The sequence below is a fragment of the Ixodes scapularis genome, unplaced genomic scaffold, assembly GCF_016920785.2.
Source record: "Ixodes scapularis isolate PalLabHiFi unplaced genomic scaffold, ASM1692078v2 PGA_scaffold39__5_contigs__length_11793443, whole genome shotgun sequence".
Lineage (NCBI taxonomy): Eukaryota > Metazoa > Arthropoda > Arachnida > Ixodida > Ixodidae > Ixodes > Ixodes scapularis.
The window spans coordinates 10,275,315-10,293,742 of record NW_024609867.1 but is presented as its reverse complement, the minus strand read 5'-3'; the positions used below and the strand labels follow the sequence as shown (position 1 = coordinate 10,293,742).

The 18,428-nt window shown below is 41.8% G+C and overlaps 1 protein-coding gene across 1 annotated transcript in view; it reads right to left on the bottom strand.

Annotated features, from left to right (window-relative positions):
- Nucleotides 1-1,275: 1,275 nt before the first annotated feature.
- Nucleotides 1,276-18,428, bottom strand: part of LOC115328068 (parathyroid hormone/parathyroid hormone-related peptide receptor) — a 96,916-nt gene continuing 79,763 nt past the window's right edge. Inside the window, exons 7-12 of the mRNA XM_040210554.1 lie at nucleotides 16,920-17,076; nucleotides 16,440-16,500; nucleotides 16,285-16,354; nucleotides 11,952-12,043; nucleotides 6,004-6,145; nucleotides 1,276-1,326 (exon numbers count right to left, since the gene is read on the bottom strand). Coding sequence (XP_040066488.1) covers nucleotides 1,276-1,326; nucleotides 6,004-6,145; nucleotides 11,952-12,043; nucleotides 16,285-16,354; nucleotides 16,440-16,500; nucleotides 16,920-17,076 — 573 coding nt within the window. The remainder of the gene's footprint in view (nucleotides 1,327-6,003; nucleotides 6,146-11,951; nucleotides 12,044-16,284; nucleotides 16,355-16,439; nucleotides 16,501-16,919; nucleotides 17,077-18,428) is intronic.

The following is an 18,428-nucleotide window of genomic DNA, read 5'->3' as shown; positions in this document are numbered from 1 at the left end:
TATATACTACCTCAAATGTGCGAGAGAAAGTAAAAAGTTAGTGAATGCAGCTGTTACTTCCTTCTTTCTGACCGTTACTACCTTTTTAATATCTATTTACCGTCTCAAACGCGCGACAGGTAGTAACTGCAGCTGCTATGCGGGGGAGCGAGTGTATGGCTGCTGGGATCAATGAGAACGCTGCTTTATAGGCTGTCGCGAAAAAACACTGTGTACCGTTACTTATTAGTAAGATGTACATCCCTTGGAATAGTTAGCGACAATACTAGAGAACAATATTGGGTCTAAAGCAGCATAAAACTGTTAATATCATTCACGGACGAGGTGGCCACTGAGCAACCGACTTTCTTAAAATGATCAGTATAAAAGACGCAGGGATATCCATTGGGAACAGCGATTGGGTTACCCTGTCGTTGCGTGTGTGTTGTGAGAGTGTCATATGTGCTCGAATTTCTTGTATGTGTTAAAGGTATAATGCCTGTGCAAATCTGCATGTAAACAGCGTGGAAATAGTCTATCCCAGCAATAATAGTATTGTTTGTCAATTTTTAATTTGTCGTTGACTAGCACCGCCTGGGTCTTGTGCGAGTTAGTGCTGGTTATTAGCTAAATGGAGTGTGAGATACCAGGTTGGTTAGTAAACCTTAATAGTTTTTTGACCTACCAACCGTTAGTAGCTTGACCGTTACTATATACAGTTATTACACAAACAAAACGGAATTCGACCAAGCATTGGCCGATGGCTGGTGATCTGTTCTGTTGGCCAATGGCGAGAAAGTGGCCAGTCATTGGCCAATTCTTGGCCGATGGCTGATGGCTAGTGGTCATTGGCCATTGTCCAAAGAAAGGCGAGTCATCAGCCAATGACTGGACACTGTCTGGTCACCGGTCAAAGCAACATTTTCAGCCATTGGCCAATGACTGGCTAAATTTGAACTGCTTGGGTAGGCAGTTCAAACCAAAGCAGTAACCAGCAGTTACTGCTTTTACCTAGTAAATACTACTGGGTTTTGTTTTAGAATGTGTTGCTCTAATCAGTCAGTCTACATGACTATGACCGTGGCGAATCCTAATAATTATTCTAGAACATAGCTTAGTTATTGAGAAGACGTTTCTCGTGCTAACAGTTCTTCAAAACAATAATGAAGTGATACCGGGTTAACCTTGTGCAGACAATTAACGAAAGTTATGTTATAACTCGAAGATAAAGCCGCACGCGAAATGAATATAATTGCATAGTTTGCTTTGGACAGCTTAAAAACAGTGGGTTGCGAATCAGCTCACTTCGGCGTTCAGGAAGCAGTAGAGCGTCGCCACCAGAAATCCCTGCGAATGCAGAAAGACAAAACAAATGTCATTTTCGGATCTCAAAACAGAGATCACAATATTACTTCAGTACAAATATGATGACCACACTTTTCTGAAACTAAGTAATGTAATAAACTATTTAAAATTAGGTAAAGAAGTATGTCGGGACTGAATCAATGATCCCCAGCCGACCACAGACCCGTGCAACGCTACGCGTAGGAAGAAGTACACAGATCGCACGACTGGCGTCGTGTATAAGATTCCGATGACGTGTGGGTTAAGCTATGAAAGGCAAACAGGCAAATGTGTTGATCGGACCCGCGAACACGCACCTTCCTTTAGGACCACACCGTCACGGCATCTCGCCGTTCATTGCAGCAGATTCTCTTGCGCCCCTTCATTCAGGAAAATGCAAATATTGGCGAAATACAAAAACAAGGCGTCATGCAAACTACAAGAGGATTTTGAGATTACGGCTAGGGAAACAAGTGCATCAGCGAAACCTGTAGGCCCTGTTTTCGGATGAGTGTTAGTATTTAAAACGTGAGCTGGGCAGGGATTGATTGATGACTTTGCGTTCCCGTTGGCAATAATATCAAGTACTTTTACAAATAAACTTCAGTTCAGAGTGCGCCCTGTATCGTCGCTTTCTTCGTGTCTCGGTCCGTGTTTTCTCGGCGCTTTATAGCCTTTGCAACGTACCAACTGGCCTATCTAAGCACCTTATTGATAGCTTCTATAGTAACCTTCACTCAGTATTTAAGATAGCCGTATCCCCTCTTTAGAGGTTAAAGAAAACCAGTTGAAAATTATTTTTATTGAAGAATGTTGCCTAAAGTAAGAGTTTGAGTTAAAATAATATAGCACACCAACGAGGTCCCACAGGCGGAAAGCCTGATGTATGGTTGTAAGAAAAGTGTAGAAAACGGAGGTAAAATACTAACGAAAATGTGAAGATAACCCATTAGATTCTGGGCGGAGATACCTAAAAAAAACACGTTAACAAACAAAACAAAAATGTCGACGATTCATTGTTGACACCGCGTTTTCATGTTGTCGTCGACAGACTAAAACCTTTCCCCTCTACACTGCAGCGTGGAGCACACAAGATGCTTTATTGTTCTTTCCTATGCTTTTTCTCAGTTGAGATAGGCCCCTCCTCTTAAAATTTTAAGCCGAAAAAAAAAATCAAGGATTATATTTACTTTGGGTCTTCAAACGCTAGGATTACTTTTACTTCGAAAGATATCATGTCCTTTCTCTTGACGGGGCGTTTCTGCCTCAACAACATCCGGCCACCTCAAAAATAAAAGGCGATAGCTTACGCTATTTTGGAGTTTCCGAAGAATACTACTCGGAAGGGAGTCTGGATTTACGTTGTGCTTTTGGGAGAAGTTGACCAAGATTTCGGCCGGATCTGACCGAATGCTTTTGGGGTGTTTCTCAATTTTTGCTTTGGAATTTTGTTTTGAGAACAGGAGACCCCGTTTATAACAGGCTGCGTCATTGGAACACCAAAATACTTAGTAATTGAGTTTAGCAGAAGACATCACAGCCAACGCGTCATCATGGAAGGCGACTGTCCTGGACGTCAATTAAAAAAAAAATGGAGAGTGGATCAATGTCGGCCTGACATATTCAAAAGTAAATACAAGCTATTCTAATTTCTTTATAAATTAACCTTTATTAAAATGGGATTACCTATGATCTGAAGTTATTTTGAATTTATTTATATTACCTATATTCAGTTTTTAAAATAATTGGTAATTTAACCATGCTCTTTGGGTGAATACATTTTTCCCCTGTAAAGTTTGCGCCAAAAAACGAGGAAGAAACAAACAAACCCACCAGAAAACAATGGTGAGACAGACTAGACGCAAACAATATCGACGTCTTATTCTTCTAGTTTGCTTCATCCTTGTTTTTTGTGGAGTATTGCTATAAAGGGAAGGTGAGAATGTTTTTCAATTGGAATATATCGTGAAAGTTTGAATGTAGTTACCTTAAAAATTAGGTGTCTAAAGTTTTATTTCTATTGTATTAGTAGAAGCGACGTAGTCGGGTAAATAGATATTCGTCAGCAGTCTCGCCACCTCCGGCAGGTCAAAAGCAGGTCAGCACCAGATCGGAGCGTAAAACCAACGAAAGTTCCGTCATCGACGTGCTTAGATGACCATTGACAGATAACATGTAAGAGTGAGGTTCACCCCATGCTTTGTAACAACCCCCACTCGTTTTTTTTCTTTCTGAACTAAAAGCAGTTTACGTTTAGTTGAGTCCCAATTTAAGTACCCTAATGAAACTGACAATACAAAACTGTAGGAACTGCAGTCAGCTTTAAACTCAGCCAAACTGAAAAGCGCCTAAGCTTTCTTGTAAAAACGAACCATGAAAAATGACCCAATTAGCGTTTTAATTTCGTCTTACGACTTCAGCTTTTGAAAGCTAAGTGCCGCAGAGATATATTCTCGTTGAATTGAGTTGGCACAAACACAGACAGATGCGTTAATAATGAGAAAGCCAAGCGCTATAAAGACGTAAAGATTAGACTGCTTAATTTTTATAGATGAAGACGCTGCATTTGCTTTAGCGCATCCGACGTCCCTGAGTTAAGCAGTATAATTTCTGGACAAAGTGTAATGCTTTGTGTCTGAACAGTGTTGAAGTCCATCTTTGTCTCGCTGGCGTAAGAAACGCAAGGCATGGCCATTCCCAGGGATCTAGTTATCACTCCGGTACCAGGGAAATTCAGGCATTAGCCGATAAGAACGCCAGAAGACGTAACACGAAGCAAGGAACTTGAAGTTAATAGGCCGCGTGCTCTACGTTCCTTCAACTGTTAATGATAATATAGAGTGTATGAAATGCCGAGGCTCGATCTAGAATGGGCCGTAAAAATCGGCGCCTGCACGTAGTAATCTAAGCTTCTCTTCAAAGGTGTATATGAAAGCTGGGTTTTACTGGGTAAAATTAGAAGGCGTAACTCGCTTTCTGTGAAAGATAGGGCCAAATAACTTGCCGGGGTGAACGGAAGACTGCGCGGCAAACGACCGGGCCGAGTGGCAAGGAGTGTTTCACGCAGGTATCGACAGATGACGCTACTTTCCTGTTCCGACTGGAGTTTCTGTATAGGCTCTCTACAGGAGCCAGAGTTGCGCGTTCAGCCATCTAGAAATCTTAAATTATGCGGGAAAGCCACTCCTCGCGCCCGTCGGGGCCGTGCTCAGTCGATTGGGGCCGCGCTCAGTCGATTGCAGCCGGTCACGTGTCTGAATTCGGCGAAAACAAGAAAGGAGAAGGAGGCAAAAGCAGGGGAACATGCGCAGGGACGTGTGCAACGTCGGCGAAGCGACTTTCCTGCACGGCGCGGGATCCTTTGCTCCTCACATGATTGATGTCGGCGCAGAGTGGCGTGGCGGCACGTGAAAAAGAGATGCGCATATATGGATCCCGTCGGAAGCCTATAAAAAAAAAACTCTAGTTCCGGCTTGCTTTGAAAAAAATAATATAGAGACAACCCACAACTATCGTTGTCTATTAAAGTGAAAATAATCGTTTATTAGTGTACCTTTGGTTTAAATATAAATGCGGACAATGATAGCAAAACTTGAATTAACAAAAATAAAATAAATCGCCTTTAGATGACGACTGTGATCTTGCTGCCGCTGAATTTCTTCTGCTTGTTCTGCTTTCTTTCACTGGTGGACTTTACCTGCCGACGCTGCTCCTGACCCCATCGATCAATAGGTGCATCAATCGAGCCCCCCCCCCCCCCCCCCCCCCCCCTGGACTCGGTTTCCCGCATCGCCCTCCGCCGTTGACCCTGGCAAGTTATTTTACCCTATTTTTTACAGAAAGGGAGCTACACCTCGTAACCTTACAAGCTGAAACTCACCTGTGAAATACACCTGTGATGAAAGGTTCAGATTTTTACGTGCAGGCGGCGATTTTGCTGCCCGTTTTAGATCGAGCCATGACATTTCAGGCACTCTATATAAACACTGAGAGCTAGAAAACTCAGGGTTTGGCGTGTCCGAAGGATATTATTTTCGCGGAGCAGAAAGGAAGATAGCGGCATCAATTTATAAAACAAAAAATATTGAATATGAGCAGCCCTGTGTTGTCTTAAACACTGGGCGTGGCTTACAAAAAAAAAAAAAGGAAAACGCGGGAAACAGCTTTATTCACTACTTTACAAAACGAGGTAAAAACACGTGAAAAAGGGTCAAAGCACCATCTGCATGTCATATTCCAGTGTTGATAAACTAACAGCTAAACCGCTCACCTCCAGCAAAAACGCAACTGGTCGCGTCTTAATACTGATTTTACTGAAGAACATGGTTTCCACTTAACGTAATATTGCGGCTGGGATTATATTTCGTGCCACTAAAGCACTATCTGTCATTTATTTTGGTTCGATTTTTGACCGCAGTTGACCTCCCTAAGCTGTCAGCCACTTTAGAAAACAGCGAAGAGGAAATAATAACGTGGACGGAAGTGAAACACAAACATGGAACGCCTGGGCCATTGGCTCAAGAGACTAGAAAACGCCGCCACGAGTTCTTTAAAAAATAGGCGCGCAATTTCGTCTTCGCTATTTTTAAACGTATCATTTCATTTCATTTCATTTCATTTATTCGGCGGCGACATTTTGCATGCGTTAGGAAAACTACTGCACTGTTAGAAACAGGTCACCTGGAATGAAGAGAACAGCTGATCGATGTAGAGCCACACCAGCTCAAGCAGGTCGCCCGCTGCCGCCAAGGACATTCCAAGGAGAAAGGCGTAGTGGGCGCCGAACAAAGGGACCAGCACAAGCGTCGACTTGAACCACTTCCTGTAGTGGCGCCAAAATCAGATTAGTTAGAGAAGAATTAGTGGATGGCAGATCAATGTTGTCATGGCCATCCAGAGTGCTTAATCCAACATCACAATGGCGATAGAAAGCGGTATATGTTACTACCCAGGCAGCATAGTTGTTTATGCAAAATTTCGTTTTGTCTGGGCATCTAGAGCGTAAAAAATCCTAAAGGAAGTAAAAAAAAAACTTGTCATTTTTTTACTAGAGTCTGGGTTTTTGACCCTAATTCATGAAATAAGTAACGAAGTTAGGTTTCACTGACGCTAGATCGGCTGTTATCCGGCATCTTTGCGCCTAAATCGCCGAACAAGTGCCAGAAATCGGCTTCACTTTTGGCGGTTTTCTTTTTGTGTGGTAACTTTCGGTCGAAATTGCAGGATATGTGTCAGGTTTAGGATTCACTGTTACCTCTTCTGTTCATGCATGGTATGTTTGGCTTGGGTGTGACTGGCAATCCAGGGGTGAGCTACAGAGAATTTATAGAAATGCCAAGGAAAAGTTTTGTGGCACAAAATAACGCATTAAAGAAAAACCGTATTAGGGCCAAGGTAGGTCTCATTGCCAAGCTTGTGCCAGGTTAGGAACCTCTAACGTGCTATGTTGAACATGCATCTCCTATATATTTATTGTTAACAATGCGCTAGTTACAGGCATTTATATATACAAAAAAAAAACGCATTCAATCTCGCCTCAGCATAGCCACCCGATTCGAGGACGTGTGAGACGTAAACACAGATTTATATTCTTCTTTTTTTTTTTTTTACAAACCATCGCAGCACCAACACGTGCATTGGATGTAGACAAGTAAGCGGCTTTAGGTAGAAACACAAAAGAAAATTGTTAATGGAACATTTTTATTAATGGGACAATGTTCTCTCACTAGTGTCCCACAGGAAGTTGTAAAAACATTCCTTCACTAAATAATTACACTAGTTTTTGTTTAGCTTCTGGTGTGTATGAAGTGTCCTATGTATACTTAAGGAAAAACATAAAGTTACTTTGAGCTGTTCACGTCATCACTTCCTTAAGGAATGCTATTTGTTTTTCTTCGGGCGCATCAATTATGGAATGTGCACAGTAGTATGGTCTGAACAACCACCAACATTATCTAGGTAACACGTAGAGTGCACATCATTTCACCCACCAAACTCATGAACGAACTATTTCACTCTAAATAGAAATTAAGACCTGACACTCTACATAATGGAGAAAGAAGACACATAAAAGAAAGAAATAGGTGCGCACACAAACATCGAGGGTATTTGCCTGTCCTCTTATTTCTATGTGCCTTCTATCTCCTTCTTTAGACACAAGTTTTATTTATGTCTCGGAATCCCCAGCTCGCTTGCGTATTCCCAATGCCTTCACTCATCCATTTTTCTTTATTTTTTTTTTAAATTTTTGATGCACTGTGTGATTAGCAGTCTCCGATTAAAGGCCTATGCCGAGAAAGAGGCTAATCAATGCGCTACGTTCAGGTTAGACCCCTGGTGTATCAGCGGAGTAAAATATTGATGTTTTCTCAGAGGTAAAACGTTGAAGTGATGTAGGTTAGATTACCGAGATGGGGTAGATACAAGATTGATTAGATGAATGAAATCACAAGACAAATTTGGAAGATGTCCAACTTAGACGTGTGAGCTTGAATTTTGTAAAACCCGGTTGCTACGCACCTAAAATGCGTGCATGCGAATTCTCATCACTTCACCCAATACCTAGAGTCAGCCCGTACTGCTTCCAGGTGTACCACATTCTAAAAAGACAGGGGCAGTGTACACGGAAAGAAATTAAACAAAATTTGGAGTTTGTTTTCTCAGTTCACACGTTCTCCTCGTTTTCTGCCAATTCTCATGTTTGCAAGATCTGTGTTTGAGCGTTTTCTGTTTAAAGCATATCGAATCTAGAAACTCTGAAAATAAAAAAAAAACATGTTTTAGTATGTCATTCCTTTTTGTAGCTAGGCTAGATAGTACTTTTTTACAGGTTCTCACTGATTCGATCAATCTTAGAAACGGAGTCAAATCCTTCCAATATTTTGGGGGCCTTTTGCCTCAATAAAAGGTCCTGTAGCCTGCGATGATGTCAATTGTTCTAAATTCGCACGAAGATGTGTCTTTGAGTGGTAATTTTAGGATTTGCGCCACACATGCCTAAAAAAACGTTTTCCATTTATGTTTGTATTCTTTTTGAAAAAAAACTTGTGTTACCTCGAACCTGCAGGTTGCATTTTTCGTCGGGACGCCCAAAGCGTTCGATGTTTGACTGTTGTTTGCTTGGTCACCAAAGATTGGTAGTCAAAAATAAAGGAGTGCAAACATTTAGTGAAATAGCAACACTGATTCGATTTTATCAAAAATCTTTCAACTTGATTTTTTTCAATATTTATTACATAAATGATGGCGCAGAAAAATCGACATTAAGACACTGACGAAATCGCAAGTCTGTGGGTACGAACGACGTGCACACACTAAAATAGGTGAATAACGTATGGGGAAGGAGGGCGAGGTTTACATTTTGTAGGATTAATAAACTTAATGTAAGGGCGCAAGCAAACTGGTGATTATTAAGCCTAAAAAAAAACGGGACTTCGGCTAAAAATGGTTCATTCACTGGATAGTTTCGGGGTCTCCTGCGGTCTCAGGTTTTCTTTGTCATGCTAAGTATTCACCCGCCTGTTTGCGTCCTTGTATTCAATACATGGAAACCATTTTTTTTATTTTGAGTTTATTTATCAAGTGGAAAAAGATCTTAAATATAGTTATTAGGGTGACATTGTGCAACATTCCTTTCTTCTGTAGAACTTACATCCCCAAAAACATGTGCGATACTGTGCTAGCTGGTTTCGGCACCGCTCTCATGGGAGATTATTCACTTAAGATAAAAATATGGCCATGACATCAAAACGCTACACTTTGAACAATTTGCCGTGATACTACTCCATTCTATCGTATACCACTATACTTGTGCCAACATTTCAAGATGAGGACGTATAAAGTGCACGTTCCTCCATCGAATGAACGTTTTGACATATTGCCACTACGGATAGTGTCGAAGTTAATTAAAGTGTACAGTTCGTTCTTTGTCCGAGAAGAGCTCATTATGATTGCATAAATTATAAAGCATACCTCCGCAATAATATGGAATTTGGTTTAGTGTCTAAGACGTGTTTTGCGTGTCTAGAAAAATGCATTTCCGAGGCACCTCACACAAATTTTAGAGAAACAGCAAAGTTTGAACCAGCACAATTTAAAAATACTACAAAATATAATATTTCTCATTTAACTGCAATAAACCAGAAGAATCTATAAAATAATGTGTACAATTTACTTTTTTTGTAAAAATTTGTTTTCTTGGGATCTTGAGACCAATTCGCAAAATAAGACTTATCTGCTTTCGTTTAGACTTTTAAGATCATTTCCAGCATTCTACTACTGACATCACTAAAGTAGCGAACAAACCCAGCTGTTTTATATTACGACCTACAAAATTATAAACGCATTAAAAACCATTTTCCCGAGTTATAATGTAATTTGATTACAACAAAGTGCATTTTATTCTAAGGATTGGGAGAACTGCCGTGAACAATCGATCTATGAGAGTATGATTGTTCTTTTAAACTTAATATTCCGAAGTTAAAAAAAAAAATATTGAGGCACGATCAAAATGTTTTTATTACATTAATTATCCCTTTCGTTTTGCACACAAACAGAGAAGAAAGTCAAGAGACGAGCGTATTGGAATATCCGACATGACATTCCAATATAACATTCCTCGAAGAGGGCTGAAGCCCAAGATTTAAGAATAGCACCGGCTTGTAGTCGGAGGAATTTAGTTTGATATTTCTTCGCCAGATATGAATTCGGTAAATCTCAAAACTCCCCCGGACAAGGCGCGGGTGCCCGAATTTGAATTGATAGACAAATGCCTAAAAACAGTCAAACCATGTCCAAATCAAGACGCGTTTTCTCAAAGAAGACTCATCTTAAAGAATTTGCCATAGCAGGAGCATGTAGTTGAGGGCCATAAAGTTTGTGATAGGTCAATAGTCAAGAATTCGCCCGATCTCAAAAGGTTCCTGAATGACGAACGCGAGCCCGAATTTGGAATGATAAGAGAAATGCCCGAGAACAGTCGAATAGCCTCCACCTCGAGACAAGCTTTCACAAAAATGGTTCATTTTATAGGATTTTTCATCGCAGCAGGTTCAAAACGCTCTCTTGCGTAGCGCGGGTACCAAAATGAGAAAATGAAAAGAAATACGCCAAAATGGCCCAACCACCTCTAATTTACTCTGTATGCGTTATTATTATATTTTTTTTTATAATTTGGCATGATGGACGGGGTTGTTAAAATTATCATCCGCGTTTGTGCTCCGGCAGCCTTGCGCAGCTATTGCACGAGTGCTAACTTTAGCGCACTACCGCGTTTCATCCCTAAGACTTTGTGCCATCCCAACTCACCAAGCTCGATCTAAAATGGGGAGTAAAAATGGACGCCTGCACGTAGAAATCTAATCTTTTCGTCAAATGTGTATTTCACCGGTCGTTTTCTCTTGTAAAATTAGAAAGCGTAGCTCCCTTTCTGTAGAACATATGGCCAAGGAACTGGCCAGGGTCAACGGTGGGCGGCGACACAGGCAACCAAGTCGAGCGGCGGGGAGCCTTTTGGAGCTCGTACTGATAGATGACGCTACCTCGTTATCGAAAGCGCTTACAACCAACCTGTTTTTTTTTAATCAACATAATCTTTTTGTAATGTACCTTTAGTTAAAACATTATTGCGGACAATAAAAACAAAACTTCAAGTAAAAAAAAAAACGCGTCTGCATAACGATGGCGCTTTTGCTGCCAACGAATTTCGCCTGTGTGCCGTCTGCTTTCTTTTGCTGGTCAGCTGCACCTTCGGATGCTGCGTCCGACGCCATCTATGAATACGCGCGTGAAACGCACCCCGCAACTCGACTCGGTCGTTTGCGTTGCCGTCCGCCGTTTAACCTGGGAAGCGTTTTGGCACTATTTTTACAAAAAGGAAGCTACGCTTTGCAATCTTACAAGAAAAAAAAAAGAGAAAACGACGTGTGAAATGCACTTTTAACAAAAGGTTCAGATTGCTACGTGCAAGCGTCGAGTTTTACGGTTCATTTTAGATCGAGCCTGGTGACTTGGGACACCCTATATATCAAGGTGTAATACTTAGGCCCTGAAATAGGTAAGTTGACAATTCCTCCTTAAATACGTCCTGTTCGAAATCAACCACTAATTATACCCTGTGTATTATTCCCTGGTCCGATGACTTCTGCGAAACAGTTTAGAAGTTCCGATGTTCTTCTTTTGAACGCCGTATCGCCATGGAATGGCAAGGGATAACGATAAAGTTATCAGTATGCGGTAACCGCAAGACGTAGCTTATTTCATTCTTTTTTTATATATTTAAAATTACTTATTTTTTACTCGGCTCACACTCCGGTGTGGCGAAATTTTGCACTGAGCATAAAAGTTAAAGATGAATACGCCACGTGGGGACAGATAAATGAACTAGAAACGCCTGTCGGAATTTTGTTTACATGAGTGGGAGAGTTTGAAACATCATTCAGTCAAGACCGGTCAGTATCCCATCTAAATTACCACTTTTTTCAACAGGTTAAGATACAATACTGTTAGTACCGCTTTTGTTGTGCTGTATTCCATTCTTTAAATTCAGTTGGCAAAGCAGGGAGTTCCTGAATAATGGAAGTATGTTGAGGTTGTCCATAATATTTTCTAGAAGGAGCACTTTGTCTCACCTGTATCTGTACTTCCTCGCTTGGTGGGTTTGGGTGGTGAACAGCTTTACAAAGAGTACCCTTGTGATGTTGATAAATAGGAAGAAGTTCACCTGCGATAAATCAGAAATACGGGCAACAGTACTATACCAAAACAAAATGATTGCCTGTGGCTGATGCTGTTCATACATCTCGGAAAGAGTTTGTAAGAGCATTGGTTTTAAGATTTTGTTTATTTTTACGTTATGTTTTTTTATGCTATAACAAGCTGGGTAAGCAAATTGTATTATATGTGCACTGTAAGGTGATGAACATCCGAATTACCATGCCACCTACTTCTCGTAAAACCGACTATTGTTTTTGATTGCACTTCGATGAATTGACCAAATAAATGATTACGTTCATAAAATATTTATATATTGTTACTTTATATAGAGCAAACTTTGTTTTAATTGACTTATAATAAAACTCGGATACCAACATTTGCAGTCGCTCTTTGCAATGTGCTCTTGCCTCTTCCGATAGCCGGAGCACACACTTTCGCTTTGCTAAATACATAAAAAAGCGTGCAAAACTACGTAATTACGAAATGCCCCGAGGTCATACTCAGTGGCACTTTAAAAAATAGCGCGACATGTTCCTCCCGCAAAGCAAGGGGACGCTGGAGATGAGCGAGTGTAGTCTCCTCCTCTCCCACCGTCAATCCAACGTTCGCTCACTGAAGTGGAAAAGGTGGAGCACAATGCGGGAGGAACTTGTCCCCGCTTTTTTAAAACTGCGAAAAAGTAAAGGCTAAAAAAAAAAAAGCAGGACACCACAAAGTTTTAACCCTACACTCGGAGTGTCTCGGACACTCTAAGACATATGGAACTTCTGTTCTCTCGCATAGCACTTAGAGAGCCAATCGCAGAAACCTACGGAGGGATCGCTCGGCGAATTACGGGGCAAATAATATTTCTAAAGGGGTCGTGCAATAAAATAGATATTCACAGGCCTAATTTTGTAAAATTGAGACCTCAGACATCCTAAATTCCAAATATCGCGGCGAAGTATTGCGTTCAGATATTATAGAACATGTTTGAAAATCGTTTTTCATCGGTTGCCTGGAACGACCATACGACATGGTTGGCCAGCTTGAGGAACAAACGTCACAATAATACGTGTGTAAGGTTGTGGATCTAGTGTACTTCATTTTGTGCTTTAATAATAACAAAGGAAGTTATAGAAATAGGAACGCATTTACTGGCGTTCTAAAACTAAGTTTTGTTTTGAAACACATCCGAGATTTATTTTGTCCAGCAACATATCGCTACGTCGGCTCTTGTCGTTTGAAGATCGCTGCGCCTTTTCTGTGTGTGAAAGGCTTAGGTGATGGTGTGTGCTCTGCGTCGTTGGCGTGTGTTGAGTGCGCGCCCTAGCACTCGCCATGCAGACCGCGTGCGTTGTGAGACAGTAGGCACAAGGTACGATAGAGTGAACGACATTCGGTTTCGTAAGTTGCCAGACGACCCACAGTAAAGAGCAGCCTGGTTTCCAGCTTTTGGCTCCGATGGCCCAAACGACATTGGCAGGAGCCAGGGTTACGTCTGTTTCGATCTTTTTCAAACCGGGACATTGACTTGAACATCGAAGGACGGCGAGGGCTTGACCCGGAGAAAGAACGGACACGTCCCGTCGAACCGCAAGCACCTCGCTGCAGAGAGCTCGCGACGCGTTCACTGTTGGTGCCGCCGTCGGCTGATGGCCGGTCTCGTAGTCGACAGAGGGAGTGTCCGCATAATGCACAAAGCCGAAAAGTCGGCTGCCCTCGATTAAACGACGCTGAAGCTCGGGGAGGCCCAGCCGATCGCATACCTTGCATCTGAGGAAAGTATCTGGTCGCCTTTGACTTTTACGCGTGAAGTCAGAAATCAAAACTTTCCGATTGGCTGTCTTGTTGCGACGTAGTCGTAGAATCGAGGTGCAAGCTCTCCGGAAAATTGAAATTGTCGTTTTACACTAATAAAGGAATCCAGGCAATAAAAGGCTCTAGGTACACCTAAGCACTTCTTATATGGCGTGAATGCGAAAGCTTGTACGACGCCCTTCCGCTCCCTTCTTTCGTCGACGGTCGAGCAAGCGCGCTGACCTTGGGCGTGGAGCGGTGGAGCCGCTGCCTCGCGGACACGCAGCGCCATGGGGCGGCCGTCGTTGAACCTTACGCGGAGCGGTCGATGGGAGCCCCGTCGACGCGCGCCAGCCAATGGGTCCGAAGCCGAAATTCATCAGCTTAACTCCGCTCTTTTGGGATCGGGGAAACTAGGTACCCTTGTCTAGGCTTTTCGTGTGGTTCATCGCTAGGAGCTGACTTCACTTGGAGAAAGAGTTGAAGGTGGTGCAGTTTGGCGCGGTTTCAAAGGTGATGACGTCGGCTCGCTCCATGGGACAGTTAATGCTTTCGCATAAAAACGAATGCGCGTGGGCTACGTAATAGATGACCGGTAATCCAAATTAGCACTTAGCAGAGCATGTTGAAAAAAAAAACGGTTCACGACCTCCTTCAGCAAAACTAGAAAACCTTCTATAATAATAGCACTTAGCATGGAGGTTCACCGTGCTAAGTGTCACATCGCAGGTCGTTTGTCGAGGATCAGACACATTATCAGCCTCATTTTTCGCTGAGTACATGCCTTAGATTGCAGCAATTGGCTCTGCCAAGTGCAATGCTCGAGAGCATTCGCTCGAGATTGTTAAATGTGTAATTATATTTAATTTACACCATCGTTTTTGCGCACTTACCTTCAGATCATTGAAAAATTACGCACTGCGCGGAGACGAGAATAATACCTGATTGCAAAAAAACTGAAATATATATTTCAAGTTTCTTGGTAGCCTTTAATGTGACACAATTTTCCTGCCCAGTTGTTGCCTCACTTTGTTTATGGAAACCAATTTTTTTTCCCACTGGGTGAAATACTCGGGAGGTGGCATTACCTACTTTTATAAATGGACCAAATGAACGCTTGTTTTTTAGTTCATATTACACCTTCATGTAAATAATAGCCAAACTTTCAATTTGACTCTTTATTTCTTATATGCAATGCTTTTTATGGTGGTTCATTGTTTATATAGTCTTATTTAAGAAATAGTGTTTGGACAGTCAATATATAAAAAGGTCGACGATTTGGGACACATCCTTTTTTTTATCTGAAAAAGGAAAACCTAAAGACAGCAAACACATGTCCATACAAGATACTCACTCAGTTCAAAAATGATAGTCCGGCTTCACCTGAATGTCACTCTATTAAATGCCACCCATCATGCTGTGCAATGAATATTTCAAGTTCGAGGGCTACACAAATCCGTGTGAGGGTCGCCTGCTTAATTTTAGAATGTGTGTTATGAATAAGTCAAAATATATGTGTCTTTCTTTTTAGTGAACACCACCCAACTGCGTAAAGATGAAGAATTGCACCAGTGCACCTTTCCGATCACCTATCTTACCGAGGCGTATGAAAGAGTGTAATCTTATTATTTCTTTAATTAAAAGCATAGACGGAACTAGAAAATAAATGTTTAGAATAACGAAACCTTATAAAAAGCCACGTTTGTGAAACGAAACTAAAATAATTAAAAAACAAATAGTGTAGGGATACACGTTTTTTTAAAGTTATCCCTATATTGGAAGATGCATAAATTATGTGTGGCGACACATATAATATACGGAGTAAAATGCATGAGCTACAAACATTGCTCCGGCGTTAAGTTTTTTATTTGTCGTTACATGTTCATAATAGTTCCTCGCATGTCCTTTCTGATTGACTCTGAAAAAACTAAACTTCTTAGCAAAACGTCCGCTGCGCTATGAAGCTTCTCGCGTTTTTCTTTTCATGTGCGTTCCAAATTGTCAACAGCTATCAGACATATTTATTTAAATTTTTTTTTTGCAAAGCTAGATCCCATTTTCTGTTAGATGCCAAGGCAATCCGAGGTTGACCTGCGAGAGTACGGTGACTTCGGCGGACGTGAAAAATAACGTTTTTAACAAGCATCATGCAATAGTAATTACGTGACCTTGCGGAGGTGCGAAACTTATTCCGATATAAACGGGCAGTGTAATGGTATAGATCCGCAACGGTAAGAGTTTTGTTCCTAGTGCTTCGAGTTGTGGTGTGCAAACAGACTCGGCCACCCATTCCCTGCCTAAATATTTGCCTTAATTACGATTCAAATATGTTCCATTCTCCGCATCATTGCGCAGGAGAGTGGTAGACTTTAAGAAAAGAGTGCTTCATTTTGGAAGAGAGCGCAAACGAGTCCACAACGCGATCAAGCAAATTTCTCCAATTATTTCTAAGGTCGAAAGCAGTCTTACCACTATCGACGCCGTGATAGGTCCTCGGATAATCCAGAAGTAAGATTTCGTGTCGTTTGTTGTCCAGCAACTGAAGTGGCAGACGGGAACAAGAACCAGCATTATTTTCCGAAAACAGCGACTGGACAAAAACAGTTTGGGTGTCATATACTTACTACGTGTCTTCAAGCGTTGCTCTTACCGCTACCCAAGGAACAAGGAACAGTATCGGAAGCCCTGCAAGTTTTATACAAAACTTTTCAGAGTTGCGATGTGGTGATTACGACAACAAATTGGCGAATGGCGTCTAAAGAAAATTTAATAAATACTTACTACGATAAGAGTAACCGCCACACTTGACCTTCTATATTTTACACTGATCTTTGAATAAATTCGAAGCGCAATGTACTCAAAAACCTTTCTCAATAGAGGTGTTCAACTTTTGATGACGCTTGATTAGAGATATCTTAAAAGTTGGCGTATCTGAATACTACTATTTTAAAGCAAATCCGCTCGACAGGCCATTGAAAACGAAGTGCAATACTCTGAATCCTTCCGAGGATTCAGAGATACGAGAAGCACCGGCTAATCTGTCAACGACAATAAGTGAGAGATACATTCACTGGAGTAGTAAGCATAAGAAAAATATAACTTACCCCAACCAAGAGCGACGTATCTTATAATCCCCGAACTGTCCGTGAAGAAGGCGAGGAAGACGAGGTTGTGCAGGTACAGTCCCTCCATGAGGATCCAGCAGTAGTTGGCCATCAGCACGTAGTGCCAGAAACTCGTGAACACCTTGCAGTCCGCGTTCTGAAAGGCAGAAAGAAAAGCGATATGTCAGTTTTTTTTTTTTTTTCACGACACGCTTTTTACTATAAAGTGAGCATTTCGCAGAGAAAAGCTAATTAACATTTGCAGACACGAACACCGTGTGGCATATGTGTCTGAATGACCAGGAAAGTGGTTTTAGCAATCAGGCGAAATGCAATACTCTGCTCTATTTCATTTTAAATGTATCCGCACCCGACGCTACAATTCAACGCAGCCCTACATGCAACGCCAAAAGTTCATTGTCACGGCGCTATTGTTTTGGCGCGTTCCCTATCCCCGGCTAAGCTTATCATCACCCAAAGAAAAAGCGTAGTATCACGGATCATTTACTGTTTCCGATGAATTTGGTCCGCTATAGCAAGCACATGAATTCAATGGGTGATGGGTCACTATTTGAAAAGTTTAATTTGATCGAGCACCTAGTGCGTTTGTTCACCCCCTAAAGGCTACCACGTGCTCTTGCTTGCCCCGAACTCAACAAATGAAAACGCGCGCTTGGCCATCTCGTCATCTTGCGTTGCTTGGGCATTATCCATGTTGCCTTTTGATTGGCAGGCTCTTACTGGCGTGCCGATACGCCAAAGACACAAATTTTAACCCTTGTTGGCCGCATAGTGTGGTTAGAGTCACGGACAGCTGAGAGGGAAATTAAAACACCTCCGCATTTAAGAAAAAAAAAAACGCTTAAATCATATTCATATGGCATTCACGAGTACGAATACGAGTCAATGTTGGCTATAAGAGAAGGTAATAAAGTGGAGGTTAGTCAGTCGTGTATACTCGCTCGGGACACATTTGTCACGGGCTCTTTGGAATACCAGTCATATCTCAAACTGACGCGCCAAGTAGCCAAAGCGGGGCATTCAGGATAGCGCTGAAGCCCGTCCTTCCAGACGCGCTTGGTGTGAGGAGGGAATCATGACGTAGTATACAGATACCTCAACGTTTCCGCGCCTTCAGAAAACCTTACCCGTGCACTCAAAAAGCGCTGCGCACTCTCCCTCACAAGGGGCACGCGCAAGGCAGTTGAGACCCCTCGTTGTGACATCGAACCCAGCAATTTGTTTTTCGTTTTCTTGTTGAGTCTTATATATGCATTTGGTTGAAATGCTCGTGATATTCCAATTCACAAAACCAAATATGCTAAAATTCACCTCTAACTCGATTTTAATACAAGAAGTGCTTTTTAACGCCACTTCCTAATCCTAAAAGTTTGTCCGTCCTTCCCTCCTTCCGTGCGTTCGTCTATCCGCCCTTCCGTCCGCGCATTTTCCGCTAAATTTAGTGAGGGGAAGTGGCTTCACATGACGTTACGTGACGTCACTTGACCT